Here is a 22,879-nt window from a genome sequence, read left to right as displayed (position 1 = left end):
GTTCTCTCCAAGCTTACCGCTCCATCGCTTGGGTGGAGAGAAGCACCTCTCCTTCCAGGTATGCGTCATGCTGACTCTGAAGGAAGCCCATGTGGCTCTGGCTCACTGGCTACACGCTTTCACCCTCATTGACTCCACTCTGTTGCTTGCCAGAGGCCAGACCAGCGAGAATGACTCAGCACACAGGCTGACCTGTGCAAGGTCCGTGCATGCGTGTTGGGGGTGGTAGGAAGCATGGTGAGTGGGGTTTCTGGTAGACCTCTAACCGTGATTTCAATGTTTTAGAAAACTCGTCTGCTTTAGAACACCTGGACCTGGAGAGATGGCAGGGGCTGCAGAAGGCTACGCTTATTATATTGTTATAGGGTCTCCATAGCATGTGTAGAACTACCCCGTGTAATGGGGATAGCAAGGGGCCACACGGGGGGAGTTCTAATTTTCCAGTAAATGCGAACACACCTCCTCAAATCACCTTTGCCTGAAATCTAAGTCTCGTTGTTAGTTATCTCCCTGACCCCACGGCCAAGTGCTCTTCAAGACCTGCCCACGCTTCCTTCTGAGCACCTGTGGAGGGAGCCTCCATCCCCTACCCCTTCCGGTGGAGAAGCAAACGGAGAAAACACACTGATGTGCAGGCTTCATGTGCAAGACACAGTTCCTGCTCTTTTTTGGTTGGCGACGTCCGAAGTCCTGGGACAGAAGGGAGAGGAGGATAAATATGAATATGAATGTGTGTGTGCGTGTGTCTGGCTTCTCTCACTAAAATTCGTACAGTCTGTATTAATGGTTCTGCCTTTTTTGTCCTCTGCCATATCCTCATTGCCTAGAATACTGTCTGCTACACTTTTGGGCTCTAAAGAAACATTGTTGGAAGGAAAGAAGGAAGGGAGGGAGGGAGAGAGGAAGGAAGGAGGAAGGAAGGAGGGGGAAGGGAGGCGGGGTTGCCTTTCCTTCATGGTGGGCCTGAGCCCGTTGCCCAGAAAGCCGCAGAGCTTTGGCCTTTACCCCTGAAGATGAATTTTGAAGCCATGCCCCCCAGTTCTCCTCCCCGACAGCTGCACAAGATTCTCATCGCCCACTGGCCACATGAGTGTCCTCAGAGGGAGCAGACGCAGGTGGAGGACCTCCTCGTGGCCAGCAGAGAAAACAGGGCAGCGCTGCTTCACTGAGCGCCAGTGGCGGGTGGGCTGGGGGCACCCCCGTCAGCTCTATAAAGGCTCCCTGGCCAGAGCCCAAGGAGGCAGCGGCTTCTACCTCTTCGTGCCTGGAAGGGCCCAGGAAAATGGCCCTGGCCCTGGCGGTCTTCAGTTTGCTGGGCTCAGCCTGCTTGGTGTCAGCCAACAGCTTTGGTGAGTTCCGAGCCTGAGGCCATGGAGCGTTGGGTCAGGAGGGAGCTCTCAGGCCAGCCCCTTGTTAGCCAGGATTTGCCCCAGGGCCTTGGAACCTCTGTGATCTCATTTAATCCTCACAGTGTCCCGAGTTCAGTTACTTGCTCTTCCCTTTTCAGATGAAGAGACAAAGGGTCTTGAGAGGGAAACTGGATGGTCTGAGGTCACGGAGTCAGTGATTTGCGGAGAGGAGATGGGAAACCAGATATTCCTCGTCGGATTCTAGCTCTCCCCCACCCCACCCTGTTGGCAAATTTTGGCATTGCTGTTGTTTTTTTTTATTCTCTTAGAGATCTCAAGTACTAGGTTATCCGTGTGGGATATTTGAGAAATAGCAGGTAGTGAAAAACACAAATCTACTGGTGGCATGAAATAGACCTAAGTTCTAGCTGCGGCTCAGCCACTTAGCCTGTGACTTCGGATAAGTCTCAGCTTGCTTCCTCGCTGGGAAAGTAAGCACTTGTGACTGATTTCTGCATAAGCTCCTGCATGTTACACACATTCTCCATGGAAAATAAGACACATGGGAGTTATTTTGTATTCCCATGCGGGACCAGGAAGGTGCTCTGTCCGCAGGGAGTGCCTTGGTAAATTCAAGAGCATCTCCTTTATGGTGTTCTGACCTGACCCAGCTGCTCGCTGGGGGAACGTGCAGTCCAAGGGTTCACTTTGAATCCTTCTCCTGCCAGCTGTATGATCTTGAACAGAGGACATTCCCTGCCCAAGTCTTAGGGCCACATGGGTAAGGTGGAGATAATGCCTCCCAGGGGATTACGGGAGCCAATGTCATACTTGGAAAAAGTGTGAGTAGCTGCAAAATTGCAAGTTAGAACATACTTGATGACGGTGCTGGAAATAAAACCCGGAAGAGCATCTGTGCCTTTAGGGAGCCCGTCTCTCTTACTGGAATCCAGACCAGCAACTCCTCTCTGATGAATCACTTCCTTTGTGCAGAGTACCAGGTGGACGCCCAGCCTCTCCGTCCGTGTGAGCAGCAGAGGGAGGCGGCCTTTCTGAAGGGAGCAGACTACGTTCCCCAGTGCGCTGAGGATGGCAGCTTCCAGTAAGGCGACTCCAGCCATGTGGACTCAGGGGCCTTGGAGGCCTTAAAGCACATCTCATTCCTGTCCCCCGTCCACCCTTCCCACCCTCCCTTTACTCTCCTCCTTGAACGTGAGATGTGGCTACTGTCACCTGGAGGGTGCCTGCCACTCAGATCCTCAGACTAATCAACACTGAGTCATCTGACCCAGAGTGCCCCAACCCATGCTCCATTCCAGCCAGAACCAAGGATGCCCCCTCCTTTCCTGCCAAAGCTTTACTTTAATAAGGGGCGCCCGGGTGGGGAGATCACATGACGGATGCTTTGGTGCCTCTTCTCCTCCCTGCATCCTCTTGATGAGTCAGAGGTGGAGGGAAGCAGGGGCCTCTGAACTCAGGTCAGTGGCTGCCTCCAAGCTGTGCTGAGTTCGGCCCTCTGGGCTGCATGACGCTGTCTCCCCACTGGGCTCTTCTCTGAAAGGGGTTTTTGGCTGCCCTCACAAGAACTTGGGGCCCGGGACTCTCTCCCGGGAGAGTGGAGTGATAACACACAGGAACCCTTTGCATGTGTTTCACTTTCCCCACGCTGTTCCAGCCACGTTTGAACAAGGGGAACTCCGTCTCTAGGGCTGTGTTCTGGGAAACATCCCTGAGACATCCGTCACCCCCCACCCCAGCTCCATTTTATTCACAAGCTTGCTTTGTGTGCCTAACGAAGCGCTTACCTACTCTCGAGAGCGAAGGCCAGTGCAAAGGCCAGTCCCTGCTTGGAGCTCTGGGAATTCTGGAGCAGAGGGGTTAGGAGGATGGTTCACCTTTGCCGCCTTATTTAATCAGTATCTAGCTGTTCTCGTGTCTCTTTCCTGGCCACGTGCAGGTTCAAGCCAGCCCTGCTCCTCCTCAGAAGGTTTTGCATACGAAGTTCTCTTTACCTGGAACACCTTTTACCTTCTTAGGCCCCTGGTATAACCCTGTCCGCCCCTCCGCCTCAGTTTAGCCATCACTTCCCCTTGGAGACCCATGGAGCGCTTCCTGAGTAACCATAACCCAGGCCACTGTCTGCCCACTTCTGGTCCACGTAAGGGGCACCTTTACCCCCTGCAGCCTCCATGGGGCAGGAGCGTGGACACCAGGGTGGCCTTTGCTACAGGGCTGGCAGACTGGCCTGGTGGAGAATGAATGTGCGGGGCTGTCACAGGTGTCAGCGCTTTCCCTTTCTCTAGTCACCTGCCCTGCTCCACACCAATCTCTTCCCAGTTTAAATGAATTAAAGCTTGGAGGGATGGAAAGGAAGAAGAAAGATACCTACCTGACTGTGTCTCCTGCCCCCAGGACTGTCCAGTGCGGGAAGGATGGAGGCTCCTGCTGGTGTGTGGACGCCGACGGCAGGGAAGTGCCCGGCAGCCGGCAGCCTGGGCGGCCTGCATCCTGTAAGTTGGCGGGGGGACCCGCTGGGGACAACTCACATCCTGGGTAGAGCACTAGGCTTGGGTGTGTCAAGGGTGAGTCTCCCCATGGGCTGCTGGATCTTCCCCTTTGAATTCGACCCTATCTCCTACAGGACTGCTGTGAAAATCAACTTGACAAGTCATTTGTTTAGCTATCGCCTCTGAATTCCCCCATGTGCCAGGCTCGGTGCCTGGTGCTAAGAAGGAAGCAACAGGGAGCAGACATCAAAGGTCTCTGAAACCAGAAAGCAGCCACGTGCACAGGAAGTGTTCTTTCACCTGGGGTGTTTCTAAAATTTGAGACTGAGGTGAAAACTTTCCTGTTAAAATGGTTGTTACGATGAGTAGTCAGAGAAAGCCCAGTCCCCATTTAAAGCATGTCACAGTTCAGCCTAAAACAAAGGTCAGTTTACACTGGTCATCTTAAAATTGTGAAACTGAGCTTGGAACCACGTATCCTTTAATGGAGCAAAGCTCTGTTTTGGGCACTGGTTTTGGGGGCCAGCATGCTGCTGGGTCCCATGCTCTCACTGAGTTCTTGTTCCTTGTCTGTAACAAGAATATAGTATCTGCTATAGGATCAACTGTGATGGTTGAGAGGATTTAAAATGCACATAAGACACCCGGCCCACAGTAGGTATTCAGTAGGAGCAGTAATCACTAACGTCACTAGTCCTCATGCACCTGAAGAAGGCAGTTGTATTTTAATTCTGTAGATAACATGAGTGGGGCACAGAGAGGTGACAGACTTCCTCAAGGTCACACAGCAAGTGTGCGGGGAAAGTTGAATTCAGACAAGCTGTCAACAGCCAGCCTGTACTCCATTCACACTGCACCTCTGCAGTGGCAGGGCTGTGGGGTGTCCCGGGGGCCCATGGGACACGATGAAATCTGCCCTTCCAAGTTCGGTCCGCAGGATGTCAGGAGAAATCCTGGGATACAGAGTTGGGCAGTTGGAACGCTGGTCCTGAGGCTGTTGCCAGCTCATCAAGCACCCATGGGCTGTGGGGAGGACTGCCCTGCCTTCCCACCTCTGGGGAGGGAGAAGGGTCCTCCTGGGTTACGACCCCTACGTCGTCCCTGCTGTCCTGCTCTGACGCCACTCTTTGTTGCCACAGGTCTGTCGTTCTGCCAGCTGCAGAAGCAGCAGATCTTACTGAGCAGCTACATCAACAGCACGGCCACATCCTACCTCCCTCAGTGTCAGGATTCGGGGGATTACGAGCCCGTGCAGTGCGACCTGCGACGGGAGCAGTGCTGGTGTGTGGACATGGAAGGGATGGAGGTGTACGGGACCCGCCAGCGAGGGAGGCCGACACGATGTAAGTCCCAGCGGCACCAGCACCCCATGAGGAGGTGGAGGCTGTGGGCGGCCTCCCATATCGGAACCAAAACGGGGTCAGGGCTCCCCGAGAAAAGGCAGAGGACCTGGCCCTCGACACAGAGAAGGAAGGGATTTTAGGAAGGTTTTATTCCTTCTGATAGTTCCATGTGGTGGACAGCAACATTCACCGGCTGATCATTAGAAGAGTAAGTAGGATTTCAAGGAGCATCTCCTGTCCCAGGCCTTAGTCCCTGTTTGGGATGCTGTCACGAGTGTAGTATGAACCCATGCACCTCCACTGCAGAAGCATACACACCTCCTTGTATGGGAGAATTAAAAATTGTTTTCTTGGAAATGTTTAGGTCCAGGGAGCTGTGAGATAAGAAATCGCCGTCTCCTCCATGGGGTGGGGGACAAGTCCCCGCCCCAGTGTTCTCCAGACGGAGCCTTCATGTCTGTGCAGTGCAAGTTCGTCAACACCACGGACATGATGATCTTCGACTTGGTCCACAGCTACAACAGGTAAGGGCTGCTGGGCCCCTGAGCGTGCTCGTCACGGGCCATCCCTTCCCATCTCCTGCCAAAGCTCCCGCTCGCTTTGGGACTGTATGCTGGGACGCGCGCGTGCTCACGCGCGTGTGTGTGTGTGAGACACGCAGCCCGTGGGAACGGACAGAGGCCTCACGCTCCTTTGCTGTGACGGACTGAAGGGCTACAGCATTCCCCACAGAGCGGGCTGGCAATAGCCATTCAGATTAAAAACAGGCGAACCTTCTGGTCCGGCCAGCCCGTGGAGATGAAAACACCACAATGTGAAGATGTACGTTCTGGGATGTCTACTGCATTGTTGTTTATTGTAGCCAAAAACTGGGAACAAAGTGGCTGACAACCCAAGGTGGATGGCTGGATAAATGTGTACCTGCCATAAATATTTCTGCAGCCTTTTAAAAAAAAATGCAAATCAACAATTCCAGTTGATTCGGAGAGGATTCTGCAGCCCATTAAGATAATACGATACACAAGGTACAGATCATGTAAGAGGATTTAATTTTTAGAAAACAAACATCAGACAGGTCCCTTCATGTGCATATATGATTCTATATTACGTTCATATTATGTGATCGTGCTTGTGTCCATATAGGATTAGGTGGGTGCAGAGAAAAACATGAATGAGCACATACTGTGTGGTTATCACAGCCGCCTTGAGGGTCAGGTTGCTGTGGAGAAGGGAACCAGCGGAAAAGGAAAAATGATGGCTCCGTAAAAAACGTGGACCGTTTTTATAAATTGCATGTATGTTTGCACTTATCAATGAGTTTAAAGATTTAAATAACAAATATGAAAAGGGAGGTGCATCATAGATCTTGGCCCAAATAACTGGATAGCTTCTGGTTATTCAAGATGGCTACTCTATTACTGTAAAGGGCTCGCACAGACTTCAGATATAATTGAAACATTCTGAGTGAAAATAAATAAGAATATTAGTCTGTGAATACTGATAGGAATTCTCTTGGAGAACCTGAGCCTTTATGTGGCTGGCTTTCAAAACAACAAGTTTCTTTCCCTATGAGAGAGAGGGATGTGCCGGGAGAGGTCACAGATAAAAGCCTGTGACCAAGAACTGTCCCAGAGATAAGTCTCTTTTGAGCTGCATAGTGTTTTAAAAACTGGGGGATTTTAAGTAGAATCCTGTGAAATTTCCGTTTGTGTAGGTAAAAATAGTTGAACATCAGCAATTTTATATGTTCTACATAACACACAAAATTCTGAATTCCTGATTCTGAAGAACAAGGGTGAGGGCTACATGCATTGTCGCATGGCACCAAGAAGCTGGTTCTCTTTGGACTGAGCGCTGCCCCCCGCCGCTGCTCTGGGTCTCTCCGTGTCCTGCTGCCATATACCTCTGCTCCATCTGTTTGCATTACCCGCCTGGCCCCATAGCATTTGCCCTGTGACCCTCATTCTGACTCTGTCACTGCTGGCAAAGTGACCTGGTCACTTACTTCTCTGAGCCTCAGTGTCCCCATCTGTAAGGACAACACTGGCTCATTAGGTCACGGTGAAGATATGCTGAGCCCTTGTCTGTGAAACCACTGCGAAAATTGTAAATTATTATGCATCTGTGAGGAAGATCACCAGCTTCAGCAAATGTAGGTTACATTCAGCAAATGTAGGTTACATTCCCCTCCCCGCCCCACAAGGCCTGCCCGTGTGCACATAGGAATCTGCAAACAGCCTGATTTACTGATGCTCATTGATACAAACCAACGTGTGCTCAGTTCAAGTTCAACTGGATGTTCACTATATACAGGGAATTTGAGATCCTTTCATTTACTTCAATATTTACAAAAATAATTGGAACTGATGGTCTCTGGCACACAATGGGGAATCTGAAGCACAGAAGTTAAGGACCCTAGCCTAGGAATCACAGTTGGTGGGTCCCAGAGCTGTCTGTCTCCTTTTACCATCCCACAAAACCTCAGTTCATCTCTGTTTCCCACAGCATAGAGCACAGAGCCTTGCATACAGTAGGCCTACAGTCATCAAAGAACTTCTTGCAGGTGCCGGCTTGAGGCACAATTCATAGCTGCTTCCACCAGAGGGCAGTCGAGTTAAAGGCAAACATTCAGGACTAAGCATCCATTGTTAAGGAACAAAAAAAGTTTACCCTTGAAATGGGAGCCTTTCTTTTATGTAAGCAAGCATGTCTCTGAGCGAATTCTGATTTAAGAAGGTCATGGGAAGGGTCAGGTGGCTGGTTACTGGAAGCCCAGCCATATTCAGGAATTTTCTGATAAGCAGACCTGGGCAGTGCCAGCCCCAGTGACTCCACTGGGGCAAAGTGTCAGGAGCCACGGAGGCTACGTGGAGAGTCTAGATATAACACCTAGGGTCGCCAGTTGAAAAAATACCGGATGGCCAGTGATATTTGAATTTCACATAAACAAGGAGTAATTTTTAGTTTCAGTACGTCCCCAATACTGCATCAAGAATTTTAAGCCTGAGTGGGAGTTGGGTATATCTTATTAACCATGAGACTTGGATTTTGAAAAGAATGGACTGGGGTCAGGGAAGAGCAGAATGGGTGCCTGGGGGTGACTCTACAAGTTCGGAGGCTACCGTACGAGTCCAGGTGAGAGGTGCTGTCAACTTGGACCAGAGCAGGTGATGGAGAGGACCATGGTGAGATGGAGTGGGATTGGACAAATATTGACTTGGTAGACTCCATGGAACTTGGTGAAGGAACATATATGGGAGGCGAGGGAGAGAAAACGTTAAGGAGGACTCCAAGGTCTGGTTTCTGGATGGATGGTACAGGAAGAGTCTGGAAAGGAAAAGTCACAAATTTGCTTTTGGCATGTTGAATCTGAGGCGATTTCTATGGGAAATTCACATGGAGAAGTGGCGTGAGGCAGTTGACCTGTTTCCATGGGGCCACAGGGAGCCTGGAAGCCTCATTTGCCAACCTGTTTGTTGTGGGTTCTTGATGTGCTGGGTGATGATTTACACTTGAACTTGGCCACAGCATTTGCCCATTTAAGGCAGGTCCTTTTGCCTCTTGAAAAAGGCAGCTGTTAACTACACTTGTTTGGCCGGTGACCAAAAGAACATGTCATGATGGGGTGACGTGATGGAGTGAGCTTTGCTAGTCCTTCTGGCCCCTCCCCCACCTTTCACATTGCCCTTACCTAACCACTAACTAGGGAAGCGTATTCTGGCAAAGCAGATTGTAGTAAAGGGCTTAAGAGCCGATGCCATTATCAAGGCTTTAGTGACCCGAATTAAATTCAGTTGGTTTCTTTATCAGTTCTCGTCCTTAGTGACTGAGCTCGTTCAAACTTCTTCAAATGCCTTGGCAACCCATGCGATACAGGTGATCCAGGGGGAAGGAGCAGATGCGTCATAACATGTGGTAAAGGGGCCTCGTTACCTGAACGTGTGAGCGACTGTGTGTGGAGACATCCTCGTGGACTCATCACCTGTTACCCTCACAGGACCCTCTGCAGTGTCTGCAGTGCCCCAGGCACTGTGGGAGTCACAGCGCTTGACTCTGAGGAGGGCTCTGCTAGTCTTCATCAATGGCGAGATGTCTGGAGGGGCTATCTGGGAGAGGGTTGGAGCATCTGACTGAGTAGGGGGTGTTGGCTCCCTGGGTCCAGGGGCACGAATCCTACCCTGCAGGTGAGCAGGACCGGACGCCTGGCAGGGCCTGACATTTTGTATCGCACGGAGCCTCATTTGTGATTTCTCTAACTCTGTGTTGGCCACAATCTGAACATAAAAGCAGAAACGCCATCATTTTCCCCTCCACTACAATTTTCCTTCTTGAGGACTCTTTTATTCTCATCCTGATAAAATCCAAAGAAAGGGAAGCATCCTTTTCCATTAGTTGAAGGTTGAGATGGGTCTCTGGGTTGAATTGGTGGAATGTGGGACTGGAGTGATTTAAACTTCCCGTGCCTCATGCTGGAATGGGCTTCAGAACCTCGGGCCAGCTGAGTGACCCATCACTGTCTATTAGATGCCAGGAAAAGCTCAGTGTCCAGCCTAGAAAGAAGAGTGTCAAAACAGAGGACTGCCTCTCAGGATATGGGGCAGGAACTGGGTACAGCCAAACACACTGCGTAACACCATTAGCAGAGATCACGTGGTGGTGAAGCCCTGGATTTGAACCCCCGTTCCCACCACTGGTTCAAGACCCATGGCCAATACACCTCACTTTTTTAACCTCTAAAATGGGCATGAAAAAAATACCACCTGCCTTTTAGGAGGGTTAAATGAATTAAATGAGTCAACATATATTAAACATTTTGCAGGTTGTCTTCTACAGATTAGTGTTCAATAAATGGAAGTAATTATGCTACTATTATTAGCACTTTTGTAATTGAATTGTCCCATGTTCCAATGAATGAACTTCTGTCATATACCTCCTGTCAGTGGGAGCAACTGGGCCAAGTGAGTTTTTAGTTTCTTTTATTCAACTCACTTAGTGTAACATTCTTTTTAATTTAACTCACATACACATAGTCATAGACCAACAACATGGAAAAAATCCATAATTCTACAGTGCGTTCATAGGTCTTGTTTTGTGCATTCATTTACATTCAGATTAACTAATACTCGTGCACCCTGTGTTCAGGCTCTGAGCAGTTCCTGCAAATATATTCCCTTCCAATACTGGTTCATGTGCATAGGAGCAATTGTAGTATATGTACATGCCATTTTGTATTCTACGCTTTTTACATAATGTTATGCATGCATTTGTTTGGGGGGTTTACTATAATTCACTTTTAATTTTCATATCTTTGGACATTAAGGTTGTTTTCAACATTTTGCTAGACTATATTACACAGCAGTAGACCTATCTGTGCAGAGAGCTGCTTTTCTGCTAACTTATTGGTTGGGGATATATTTCCAGATGTAGGTAGAAACATACTATACTTGGTTTCATAGACTTGCTATATAGGGCATACAATAAATCTCTCAGTGTTGCATAAACATGAACAAATCCTCTCTGGTTGCTATGTCATTGCCCGTGGGAAGAACTCCTGATACAGCTTTACGTCTCTCACCTGGGCTTCATATTACTTCCAGGATGGGGAGCCCAGCCAATTAGCTCCCTTTAGCAATTGCCGGGTCAGGCAGGATTTAGGCATCCTTTTCCTCAATTTATGGCAAGGGATGTATAGTCCTTGTTAGTGACGTCACATTGATTTGGTGTTTTTTTCAACTGTGGGACTGGGAAATGGCCTACATAAGAATTTCCTATCCTGGAATCTGGCTTCCTTTCAAGCTCTTGAAAAGTTGTAAAGGGATCTGAAGTCGTCTGATCTCCCCAAATGAGATCATCTACAATGTGTACCATATGTCTGTAAAGCACACTTGGCCCTTAGTCTCTAGGGTTATATTCTGGTAAAGGAACTTGTTAATGCAATGCTCATTAACTGTTTTCTGCCTGGTCCTATGAGACACACGCTTGGGCATAAATTGGTCAAATGCCACGAGTGAGAAAAATGCTAATTAGTGGATGACAGCCAAGCACAGCTTTATTTTCACAGGTCCAGCCTCGCTCTGGCCAAGGACAACCGATTTAGAAAAAAAAAAAAAATACATTTACTGCAGGAAGCATGGAGCAAATGGCATGAAATAAAGAAGCAGCCATTTCTTTTCCCCAGATGAAATGAGGCCACATTAATTTATTTCTACAGGAAGAGCTCATGATGACTTGCTTTTTATGAAACGGTGGTCATAAATCCATTGTCTCTTAGGTTCCCAGATGCATTTGTGACCTTCAGTTCCTTTCGCAGAAGGTTTCCGGAGGTGTCTGGGTATTGTCACTGTGTGGACAGCCAAGGGCGGGAGCTGGCTGAGACAGGTAAGCGCATTCGCCAGACCCGAGAGCCTAAATGTCACTCCCTGTCAATCAGAAACAGCGGCTGGGCTGCCCTGGATATGGAGGAGGGCGTGGCCTTCGCAAACTTTCAGGGGTGGTCCTTTAAACACAGCTGCTGCTAGTCTACGTGGTGCCTTTGCACACACTGGAAAGAGGTGCCCAGCCCCTGCCCCGACCCACCCCTCCCCTGCGCAGATGCAGCTCCAAGCGTGGCAAGTAGGACCCAGGATGGACTGCAATCTCTCACTCTCTCAGCTGTGCTCCCTTGTGCTGTGAACAAACTGTGCAACCATACACAGCCGCCCTGACTTTGAAAACCATTAAAGCCTTGTTCAGACCCAAAGCACAATGATGCCAGTGGAGGCTCTGGCCTCTTCGTATCTGTTTACGCAGCGAGGTCAGGGCCTCCTGTCTGAATGAACCCATCCCTCCAAACGCTTGCTGTCTTGGCTCAGGTTTGGAGCTGCTACTCGATGAAATTTACGACACCGTTTTTGCTGGCCTGGACCTTGCTTCCACCTTCACTGAGACCACCCTGTACCGAATACTGCAGAGACGGTTCCTAGCGGTGCAGCTAGTCATCTCTGGCAGATTCCGATGTAAGTACTAAGCCGACGGCAGATGTGTGTGTTTCTGCTAGGAGAAAACCACTCGGGTTTCAAGTCGCTGCAGTCTCTGTGGCTGTCCCAGCAAAGTGGGTGCAGTGATTGAAACAGTCTTACCAGCGCCCAGAACGCACGCTGTAAACACACCAACTGTCCTTTCCTTTACCACGCGGATCTCTTGTAGGCCCCACGAAATGTGAAGTGGAGCGGTTTACAGCCACCAGCTTCGGTCACCCCTACGCTCCGAGCTGCCGCCCAGATGGGGAGTACCAGGCGGTACAGTGCCAGAGGGATGGACCGTGCTGGTGTGTGGACGCCCAGGGACGGGAGATCCAGGGGACGCGGCGTCAAGGGGAGCCTCCGTCCTGTGGTGGGTGTCCTCTCCAGGCCTCCTTTCTTGTTCTCGTCAGGTTATGTGACTTTAAGTGTCTCTCCAGATGGACCTCTTCATAACCCATTAATTCCACTGCCTCCTGAGGGTGCCCCCACAGGCCTTTCAGGTTCAACATGATGCAAACCTGTTTATCATCATTAATTTCCAGCACATTTCTTGTCCTGCATCAGGCATGGTTGCTTCCTCAGGGAGCTCAGAGAATAGTAGAAGAATTAAGTGTACACGTGCCATGAGAGAAGTGTGTGCTGATAGCTGAAGGAGCACAGAGCAGAACCGGGTCAATCCTATCTCGCAGCATGTATGACAAGGAAATATCCAGGAAGGCTTCATGGAAGAGGTGACACTTGTTGAACATCTTCTAAAATAAAGATGTTTCCTGAAGGAGGAAAATAAAGAGAGGTGTTCTCTCTACAAAGAGCAGGAGAAACAAAATTATAAGGATATAAATACGAAAGGGTCCCAACTTATGATGGTTTGACTTACAATTTTTTGACTTTGCAATGGTGCGAAAATGATACACATTCAGTAGAAACAGTGCTTTGAATCTCGATCATTTCCCGGCCTAGAGATATGCGGTATGAAACTTTCTCGTGATGATGGGCAACGGCAGTGAGCCGCAGCTCCCCCCATTAGCCACTCGATTGTAACCCATACACTTATGACCATTCTGTACCCAGACAGCTATGCTGTCTTTCCCTTTCAGTACAGTATCCAATAAATTGCATGAGGGAATTCCCTGGCCATCTAGTGGTTAGGACTTGGCACTTTCACTGCCGGGGCCCATGTTCAAATCCTGGTCGGGGAACCAAGATCCTGCAAGCATCACGGTGAGGCCAAAAAAAAAAAAAATACTTACATGAGATATTCAGCACTTTATTATAAAATGGGCTTCGTGTTAAGATGATTTTACCCAACTGTACGCTAATGTAAGTGTTCTGAGTACATTTAAGGTAGGCGAGGCTAAGCTACAATGTTGGATATTCAATGCGTTTTCGACTTCATGATATTTTCTGCTTACGATGGGTTTATCAGGATGTCACCCCGCCACAGTGGAGGAAGATCTGTAATAGGCATTGGTGAGCTAATGAACAGTGAATCCGCGAGAAGGATAGAGAAAAAGCATGTTGGAGTATGTTTGGGGTGGGGAACTCTGAAAGGCAGGGGTAGTAAGGTCCTTCATAGCAAAGCAAAGGCTTGGGGGCTTCATCCTGGAGGGTCAGAGGAGCTGTTGAGGGTTTTTAAGCTGGAGAGTGCTGTGTGGGGTTGGTGTGTAGGAAAGACAGCCCAGGCATTTTGGAGGACAGATTGTACAGGAGCATCAAGCTGCAGGTAGTGGGGCGTTTGAAGGTCATTGCAGTGTCCTGAAGAGAGATAAGGGGCCTATGTTACTTTCCTGGCGTGGCTGTAACAGATGACCACAAACTGAGTGGCTTAGAACAACAGAAATCTATTCTTGCACAGTTCTAAAGGCTAGAAGTCTAAAATCAAGGTGTCAGCAGGGCCATGCTCGCTCTCAAGGCTTCAGGGGAGAATCCTTCCTTGCCTCTTCCTGGTTTGTGATAGTCGCCAACAATCTTTGTGTTTTTAGACAGAAACGTAATTGTTTTATTTTTTAATTTTTATTGGAGTACAGTTGATTTACAATGCTGTGTTAGTTTCAGGTGTACAGCAAAGTGAATCAGTTATACATATACATATACATATACACTCTTTCTTAGATTCTTTTCCATATAGGCCATTACAGACTACTGAGTAGAGTTCCCTGTGCTATACAGTAGGTCCTTATTAGTTACCTATTTTATACATAGTAGTGTGTATATGTCGATCCCAAACTCCCAATTTGTCCCTCCCCACCCTTACCCCCTGGTAACCATAAATTTGTTTTCTACATCTGTGACTCTATTTCTGTTTTGTAGGTAAGTTCATTTGTACCCTTGTTTTAGATTCCACATATAAGCAATATCATACGATATTTGTCTTTCTCTGTCTGACTTACTTCACTCAGTATGATAATCTCTAGGTCCATCCATGTTGCTGCAAATGGCATTGTTTCATTCTTTTGTACGCCAACAGTCTTTGGTGTTCCTTGGCTCGTGACTGCATAACTCCACACTCTGCCTCTGTTGTCACATGGCTGTCTCCCTGTGTGTCTGCCTCTGTATCTCATCTCCTCTTCTTGTAACGACACTAGTTGTATAGGATTAAGAGCCCACTTAATCCTATAATTAAGAGCACTCTAGAGTAGTAGAGCCTACTCCAGTAGGACCCCATCTTAACTCATTACATCTACAATGACCCCGTTTCGAAAGAAGATCACATCTGAGGTTCCAGGAAGGACATGAGTTCTGGGGAGCCTATTCAGCCCAGGACAGGAAGCAATACTGAAGTAGAAGTAGTGGGCTGTGGAAGAGGGTGTGGACTTGAGATATGTCACCAGGCATCCCAGTAAGACTCCATTCCAGGGACTTCCCTGGCGGTCCACTGGTTAGGACTTCGCCTTCCAATGCAGGGGGTGTGAGTTCGATCCCTGGTCGGGGAGCTGAGATCCCACATGCCTCGTGGCCAAAAAACCAAAACGTAAAACAGAAGCAATATTGTAACAAATTCAATAAAGATGTTAAAAATGGTCCACATCAAAAAAAGAAAATCTTAAAAAAAAAAGACTGTTCCACCTTGCAGTGAGACCCTGAAAGGTGTTAGCGGTGGAGCGGGAGGAATCCAGGAGCACTTGCAGGCTTCCAGTTTAGGTGAACTGGATGGCCTGGGCAAGATCTGAAACAGTGAAGGAGGAGTACAGTCTTTTTAGAGGCTCAAAATAGACATGTGTTAATGTTCTTTCAATACTTCCTGGTAAACCAGTTGATTTCTCCAACTTAACATTTTGAGTTCTTGGCACAGTATTGGGTACCATCCTATCTGCTAAGTGTGAGGATGTAGAAAAAGAACATTCTGAAGCTCTGCCTTGAAGATAGTTTTACAATTACACTTTGGTTCTATTAAAACCCAGAGAATATTGTGCCCTCCAATTTCCAGGTAAAAATGAAGAACTGTGGTCTTCCAAATTAAAACCAAAAGTACTTCCAAATGCATGGATCATATATATTTTTTTACTTTTTCTCTCTGGTGTATCAGTCCTGTTTCCATGGAAACAAATGCCAAATGGAACGAATATCTGAATTTTCTTTTTTTTTTTTTTTGCCTTGGTAACTCTACATAACAAATGAATGGACACAATATGCTCTTAATTTGGAAAGAGAGTAAGCCGAGCCGTGAGCTTGATTTCTTCCATACCTTGCTGTAATATCCATTAGAGGAAGCTGTGGCCTCACGGACGGATGTGTTATGTGTTCAGATGTTGCCAGTCTTTCTCACTCTCTCTGACCGCAAGTTCCAGCTCTTTATTGCCTGGTTACAGAGGAAAATTGGCTGACTTCCTTTTTGGCACCCATGTGAATTGAGGGAAAAGAATTATTTGGAAAAGTTGCGGGTGGGTGGATCGCAAAGGACTTCTAAGATTTATGGTTTTATGGAGAAAAATGGAGCTCTCTCCCTTCCACCTATGTGACTGAGACAATCGGAGTTTGAATTTAAAATCTTCTCTCTGAATGGGATGACAGTCAACTTAGGATATTCAGATAGAATGACCTGACCACACATATATTGAGTTAACTGAGTTAATACTATCTAATTAATAATTTCAAGGGAAGGTCAAGAAGCCTGGGAGAATGTGCTAAGTGTGTTTGCTGAGTGGGCATTATTGTATTATATTATGGGAAATATCATAATTCCTAAATACTGTATCAATATGTTGAAACATAGGAAAATATTTCTAATTATGGGAAATACCAATAGCACTTAAAGTATGGTTCTTATCCTCAAACAGACTACAAACGAGTTAGCCTAGATGAAATGACCCACAAGGAGGAATTGGAAGCCACATGAAGAGCATATGATGAAGCATTAAAGGCCATTAAGAATTCCAGTAGGAGAATACTGGAAAACAACATTTCATTAAAAACAAATAGGAATTTGTTGGTATAGTAGTTTCCTAGGGGGGCCGTAAGAAATGACCACAAACTGGGTGGCTTAAAATAACAGACGTTTATTCTCTCACAGTCCTGCAGGCCAAAAGTCTGAAATCAAGGTGTCAGCAGGGCCGCGCTCCCTCGGAAGGCTCCAGAGTAGACTCCTTCCGTGCCCCTTCCTAGCTTCTGATGTTTGCTGGCAATCATTGGCATTCATTGGCTTATAGCTGCCTCACTCTTGCCTCTGCATCCATCTTCCTGTGTTTTTCTTCCCCGTGTATCTTCTCTGTAACATGGCATTTTTTAAGGACATCAGTCATTGGATTTAGGGCCCACCCTAATCCAGTATGACCTCATCTTAACTAATGACATCTGCAGAGATGCTCATTCCAAGTGAGATCACATTCTGAGGTTCCAGGTGGACTTGAATATTGGGCGAGGCAGGACACCTGGTGAAGAGACACCATTCATGGTGGTGAATGTGTGGTCAACGTTCCAGAAAGTGAGCTGGTGTCTCTGAGCCCAGCCTGAGGGGGAGGTCACCCTGTAATGAAATCTAGGAGAGAAAGTCAAGTCACCTGGAGTCCTTACTCCCCAAGATGGGAGCCACGGGTTCTGCTCAGGGGGAAGGAAGAAAGTGTTAATACAAAGATACAGAGAAGCAAGAGGTGTGAATTCGGTCCCTGACTGACTTTTTTCATCTCACTACCAGAAAGATCTGAGGCCTTGTGTCAGGGTTACTGGTGATAGTAAAACCATTTCTCTGTTTGCATCTCTGTTTGCATTTCTCCTGCAGCTGAAGACCAGTCCTGTCCCTCTGAGAGGCGGCGGGCCATTTCCAGACTCCGCTTTGGGCCCTCGGGCTACTTCAGCCGGCATGACTTGTTCCTGGCTCCCGAGGAAGGACCGGGCTCTCAGAGAGTCACTGGATTTGCCTCATCCTGCCCCTCCTTGATCAAGGAGCTCTTTGTGGATTCTGGGATTCTCCACCCAATGGTACAAGGGCAGGATACACGGTTTGCTGCCCTAGAAAGTCTCCTCAAAGAAGCCATCAGAGGGATTCTTCCCTCCCAAGAGCTGGCCCGTCTTGCCCTGCAGTTCACCACCAACCCAAAGCGACTCCAGCAAAACCTCTTTGGAGGGAGATTTTTGGAGAATGTCATCCAGTTTAACTTGTCTGGAGCCCTGGGCCCAAGAGGTACGTTTAATTTCAGTCACCTTTTCCAGCAACTTGGTCTCCCAGGCTTCCAAAATGGATGGGCACTAGCAGATCCAGCCAAGCCCTTCTCCGTGGGACTGGATTCAAATCCTGCCAGGGAAGCCCCTGAAGCCTTGAAGAGAGGTGCTGCTATGAATAAGCCAGTTGTGGGCAGCTTTGGCTTTGAAATCAACTTACAAGAGAATCAAAATGCCATGAAATTCCTTTCTTCCCTCCTGGAGCTTCCAGAATTCCTTCTCTTCTTGCAGCATGCTATTTCTGTGCCAGAGGACAAAGCAAAGGATTTAGGTGACGTGATGGAAATGGTGCTTAGCTCCCAGGGCTGTGGGCAGACACCTGGCAGCCTTTTTGTCCCATCATGCACTGCAGAAGGGAGCTACAAGGAGGTCCAGTGCTTTGCTGGAGAATGCTGGTGCGTGGATGCCCAGGGCCAAGAACTTGCTGGCTCCAGGGTCAGAGGTGGACAACCGAAGTGCCCCACAGAGTGTGAAAAGCAAAGGATGCGCATGCAAAGCCTCTTGGGTAGCCAGCCTGCCGGGTCCAGCCTGTTTGTCCCTTCTTGTACCAGTGAGGGGCACTTCCTCCCTGTCCAGTGCTTCAACTCAGAGTGTTACTGTGTGGACGCCGAGGGTCAGCCTGTTCCCGGAACTCAAAGTGAACTTGGAGAACCCAAGCAATGTAAGTCTGTCGGGTATTCGATCTGCAGACTCTGATTCTCCCCTGGGCCCCTGACTCAGTGCCTTACCGCTGTAGCTAAAGCCCCAACTTCCGTTATGGCAAAACATGCTGGCTGTTTTCTTTTTTAACATTTAATTTTATATCGGAGTACAGTTGATTAACAATGTTGTGATAGTTTCAGATGTTCAGCAAAGTGATGCAGTTGCACATATACATATATCTATTCTTTTTTCAGATTCTTTTCCCGTTTAGGTTGTTACTTAATATTGAGCAGAGTTCCCTGTGCTATACAGTAGGTCCTTGTTGTTTATCCATTTTAAGTATTATGCTGGCGGGCTTCCCTGGTGGCACAGTGGTTGAGGGTCCGCCTGCCGATGCAGGGGACACGGGTTTGTGCCCCGGTCCGGGAAGATCCCACATGCCGCGGAGCGGCTGGGCCCGTGAGCCATGGCTGCTGAGCCTGCGCGTCGGAGCCTGTGCTCTGCAACGGGAGAGGCCACAACAATGAGAGGCCCGCGTACCGCAAAAAAAAAAAAAAAAAAATTATGCTGGCTGATTTAAAAATTGTCCAGAAAGGTCTTGATAATGTTTACCATTCTAAGGAGTGAATAGGGAGATTTATTCGGCCTTAAGGAACTGCCACGTACGTGTCTGCCGTGCTGACAACAGCTGGTCTCAACCGTGTTCATTTAGTGATGGGGATGTTCTCTTTCTGGATGATACTTACAAATTTAAGGTTGATGGCATCTCTATGGTTGTATAAGGTGTTAGATAGAGTTTGGACAGTTAAGGTCTTCCATCTCGGTCTTCGGGGCTTATTAAACTTCTTAACCTGACGTACCTGTGCTTTGTTCCTCCCCAGGCCCCACACCCTGTCAGTTACTGGCTGAGCGCGCCTTCCTTGGGACGGTGCGGGCCCTGGTCTCTAATCCCAGCATGCTGCCCACCCTCTCCAGCATCTATATCCCGCAGTGCAGTGCCAGCGGGCAGTGGAGACGCGTGCAATGTGACGGGCCCCCCGAGCAGGCCTTTGAGTGGTATGAACAGTGGCGAGCTCAGAACCGTGGTGGCCAGGAGCTGAGCCCTGCAGAGCTGCTAATGAAGGTCAGGAGCTACAGAGAAGTGGCTTCCAGAAACTTCCGTCTCTTTATTCAAAGTCTGTATGAGACTGGCCAACAAGACATCTTCCCAGGGCTGGCAAGATACTCGTCAGTCCAAGATGTCCCGCTGGCAGTGTTGGAAGGGAACCTGACCCAGCCCGGAGGGAACATCCTTCTGGAGCCCTCCGTCTTCTGGCAGATCCTAAACGGCCAGCTCAGCCGATACCCAGGGCCCTACTCAGACTTTAGCACGCCACTGGCCCACTTCGACCTCCGGAGCTGCTGGTGTGTGGATGAGGCTGGTCAAAAGCTGGAAGGAACCCGGACCGAGCCCGGCAAGGTCCCAGCATGTGAGTTAAACCACGAAGAGCTGAATTTGTGGGTTTTAAAAATGGGTATCTGGTGGGAGTGTATTGTCAAAGCTGGAATGGAGTGTAGAGAAGGCCAGGTACATCCCTTCAACGTATGACTGAGAAAACTGAATGTATTAGTCAGCTCAGGAGGCTGTAACAGAGTAGCAGACTGAGGGGCTCAACCAACAGACATTTGTTTCTCACAGTTCTGGAGGGTGGAAGGTCAAGGTGCCGGCAGACTCGGTTCCTGGTGAGAGCCGTCTTCCTGGCTTGCAGAAGGCAACCTTCTCACTGTGTATTCACATGGCAGAGAGAGAGGAAGAGCTTTGGTCTCTTCATTTTTTAAGACACTAATCCCATCCTGAGGGCCCCACCTTCATGACCTCACCTAAACCTAATCACCTCCCAGAGGTCCCACCTCCAAATACCATCCCATTGGGGATTAGGGCTTTAGCACATCCCTTTGAGGAGGACCCAAACATTCAGTCCGTAACACCGAGGCTCACAGAAGGGAAGTGAGTTCCCTACATCTACACAGTCAGGCATCGGCAAAGTTAATGTAATTCATTTTTAAATTTTCATATAATCGATTATTTAAATCAATGCCTCAAATTTTAACTGGATGTCTTCTGTGTGCAAAGCATTATCTTAGCCCAGTGAAGGCTATAAAGTGAACATGACCTGGCTCTTGCTCCGTATGGCGAATGCTTTAGTAATCTGTCCTAAGTAGGTGCATCGTTTGGTTAACCAGCACATATTGTGATGGTTTTGTTACTTATAAGGACACTGCTAGGTGCTCTGGACCTCAGGAAGAGCTTCTGTCTTCAAAGTGCCTTTATTTATCTATACTTGAGGGGGGTTAATTCAAGGGCTAATTGAAGAGCTGCTGAAGGAGGCCTGTGAGTGCAGCTTTGTGGCAGAAGACTTACAACAAAGCTATGGTGTATGACATAAACAGAATGTAGCTGACTCTGTGTCTTAAACTAAAATGCCTTACCACCAAATAGCCACGCCATCAGTTTGAAAGAGCAGCCAGACAGATTCAACACTGGTATTACCAAAGCAGAAGCTCACTAACTAGCAGTTGTTAATTTTACAGGTAATATTATAGCTGTTCAAGTCCAATAAAATCTCTCCATTCATCCTTTGCAATGTTCAACATTGTCCAGACCTTTCTGGCTATTGTTAAAATTAATCAGACAATTTTTTAAATTTTATTATTTAAAAATTTTAAAAAATTTAAACGGTTTTTAAAGGTTACAGTCCATTTACAGTTACTACAGAATATTGGCTATATTCCCTATGTTGTACAATTCATCCTTGAGCCTATCTTATACTCAATAGTTTGCACCTCCCACTCTCCCATCCCTATATTGTCCCACCACTCTCACTGGTAACCACTAGTTTGTTCTCTGTATCTGTTGAGTCTGCTTATTTTTTTGTTATATTCACTAGCTTGTTGTATTTTTTAGATTACACATATAAGTGATATCATACAGTATTTGTCTTTCTCAGTCTGACTTATTTCAGTTAGCATAATGCCCTCCAAGTCCATCCATGTTGCTGCAAATGGCAAAACTTTATTCTTTTTTATGGCTGAGTAGTATTCCAGTGTGTGTGTGTGTGTGTGTGTGTGTGTGTGTGTGTGTGTGTGTGTGTGTGTGTGTGTGTATATACATCTTCTTTATCCATTCATCTGTTTATGGGCACTTAGGTGGCTTCCATATCTTGGCAATTGTAAATAATGCTGCTATGAATACTGGAGTGCATGTATTTTTTTGAATTAGTGTCACTATTTTGACATTAGCCGAAGTTTAGGCTTTAGCAGAAGTGGGTTTTTGGTGATAGGAATATGTGATGAGAACGGTAATTCCCTGGGCATCTTGAACAGCCTGGAGACCCACTACTAGGATTCTCCTTTAACATGTCAAGTCCTAGCAATGGGCTGACCTTCAAAGTCAACACACAGATGTCAGCATGACTGTTATATAAGAAGTCTCATTTATTTTTTGAGATTCTCTGGACCAATGGTCAGGTCTCCTACACGGGGACATTCCTGTATTTTTAGATGATTTAAGACTGAATTTGGTCCTCTTTGGATCTAATTTTTGGGGCCTGAGTTGCTGATACCAAAAGCACCTAGTAAATTCAGTAGCTAGTCTTATTCACTCTGAGACCTTATTCACCAAAGCGTTGGAGCTGAACTTAGAATATACCATCTCTTTCATTGAGTAATGTGAGGTTGTGTAGAGTAGACCACCCGGGTTTATAGAATAATCCACTGGGAAGAAAGTATTAGAACTTCCATTTATATTTAGTATTTTATCTCTTCCTTTTACATTTCTGTTTTTGTTTTTGCCATTAATTGTTGACAGCTGAAACAGCTGAGAAAACTGTACCCAGCACCTTATTATACCGGTACATACATATGCTTTATAAATAAAGAAATGCACATGTTTTAGGGTGCATGTTCAAACTCTTTCGTTGATAGGGGTGTGTTATCAGAAGGGCTTGGTGGCCATTGGTTCAGAGCCCTGATGCTCATAGCATCAGACTCGAGCAGCATCAGCACCACTTTGGGAACTTGTCAGAAATTCAGAATCTCGGACTCCATCTGCTCAATCAAAATCTGCATTTCTGCAAGATCCTCATGTGGATCTAATGCTCCCTAAAGTTTGAGAAGGATGGACCTAGAAGACAGAGCCCTAGGCATCTTGAATCCGGGTTCTGTTACCTCCTACTCTGTGAGCTAGAGAAAGGTCGCCCGTCTTAGTCTTAGTTTCATCTGTAAAATCTGGGTTATGACAGATAACTACTTCAAAAGCGTTGGTGTGAGAATTATAGCAGATAATAGATGGAAAGTGCCAGGTCCAGTACATAGAAAGTCCTCAACTAACTGGATTAATACAA

General features: G+C 47.5%; 1 protein-coding gene across 1 annotated transcript in view; it reads left to right on the top strand.

Annotated features, from left to right (window-relative positions):
• Window positions 1–940: 940 nt before the first annotated feature.
• TG (thyroglobulin) overlaps window positions 941–22,879 on the top strand; it is a 242,487-nt gene continuing 220,548 nt past the window's right edge. The window contains exons 1-10 of the mRNA XM_067711217.1: window positions 941–1,349; window positions 2,343–2,451; window positions 3,762–3,859; window positions 4,996–5,199; window positions 5,564–5,723; window positions 11,471–11,577; window positions 12,051–12,194; window positions 12,385–12,570; window positions 17,416–18,516; window positions 19,379–19,966. Of these exons, the coding sequence (XP_067567318.1) occupies window positions 1,283–1,349; window positions 2,343–2,451; window positions 3,762–3,859; window positions 4,996–5,199; window positions 5,564–5,723; window positions 11,471–11,577; window positions 12,051–12,194; window positions 12,385–12,570; window positions 17,416–18,516; window positions 19,379–19,966 (2,764 nt within the window). The 5' untranslated portion in view covers window positions 941–1,282. The remainder of the gene's footprint in view (window positions 1,350–2,342; window positions 2,452–3,761; window positions 3,860–4,995; window positions 5,200–5,563; window positions 5,724–11,470; window positions 11,578–12,050; window positions 12,195–12,384; window positions 12,571–17,415; window positions 18,517–19,378; window positions 19,967–22,879) is intronic.

This window comes from Pseudorca crassidens, chromosome 17 (genome assembly GCF_039906515.1).
Source record: "Pseudorca crassidens isolate mPseCra1 chromosome 17, mPseCra1.hap1, whole genome shotgun sequence".
NCBI classification, from domain to species: domain Eukaryota; kingdom Metazoa; phylum Chordata; class Mammalia; order Artiodactyla; family Delphinidae; genus Pseudorca; species Pseudorca crassidens.
This window is presented reverse-complemented; position numbering and strand designations above follow the sequence as displayed.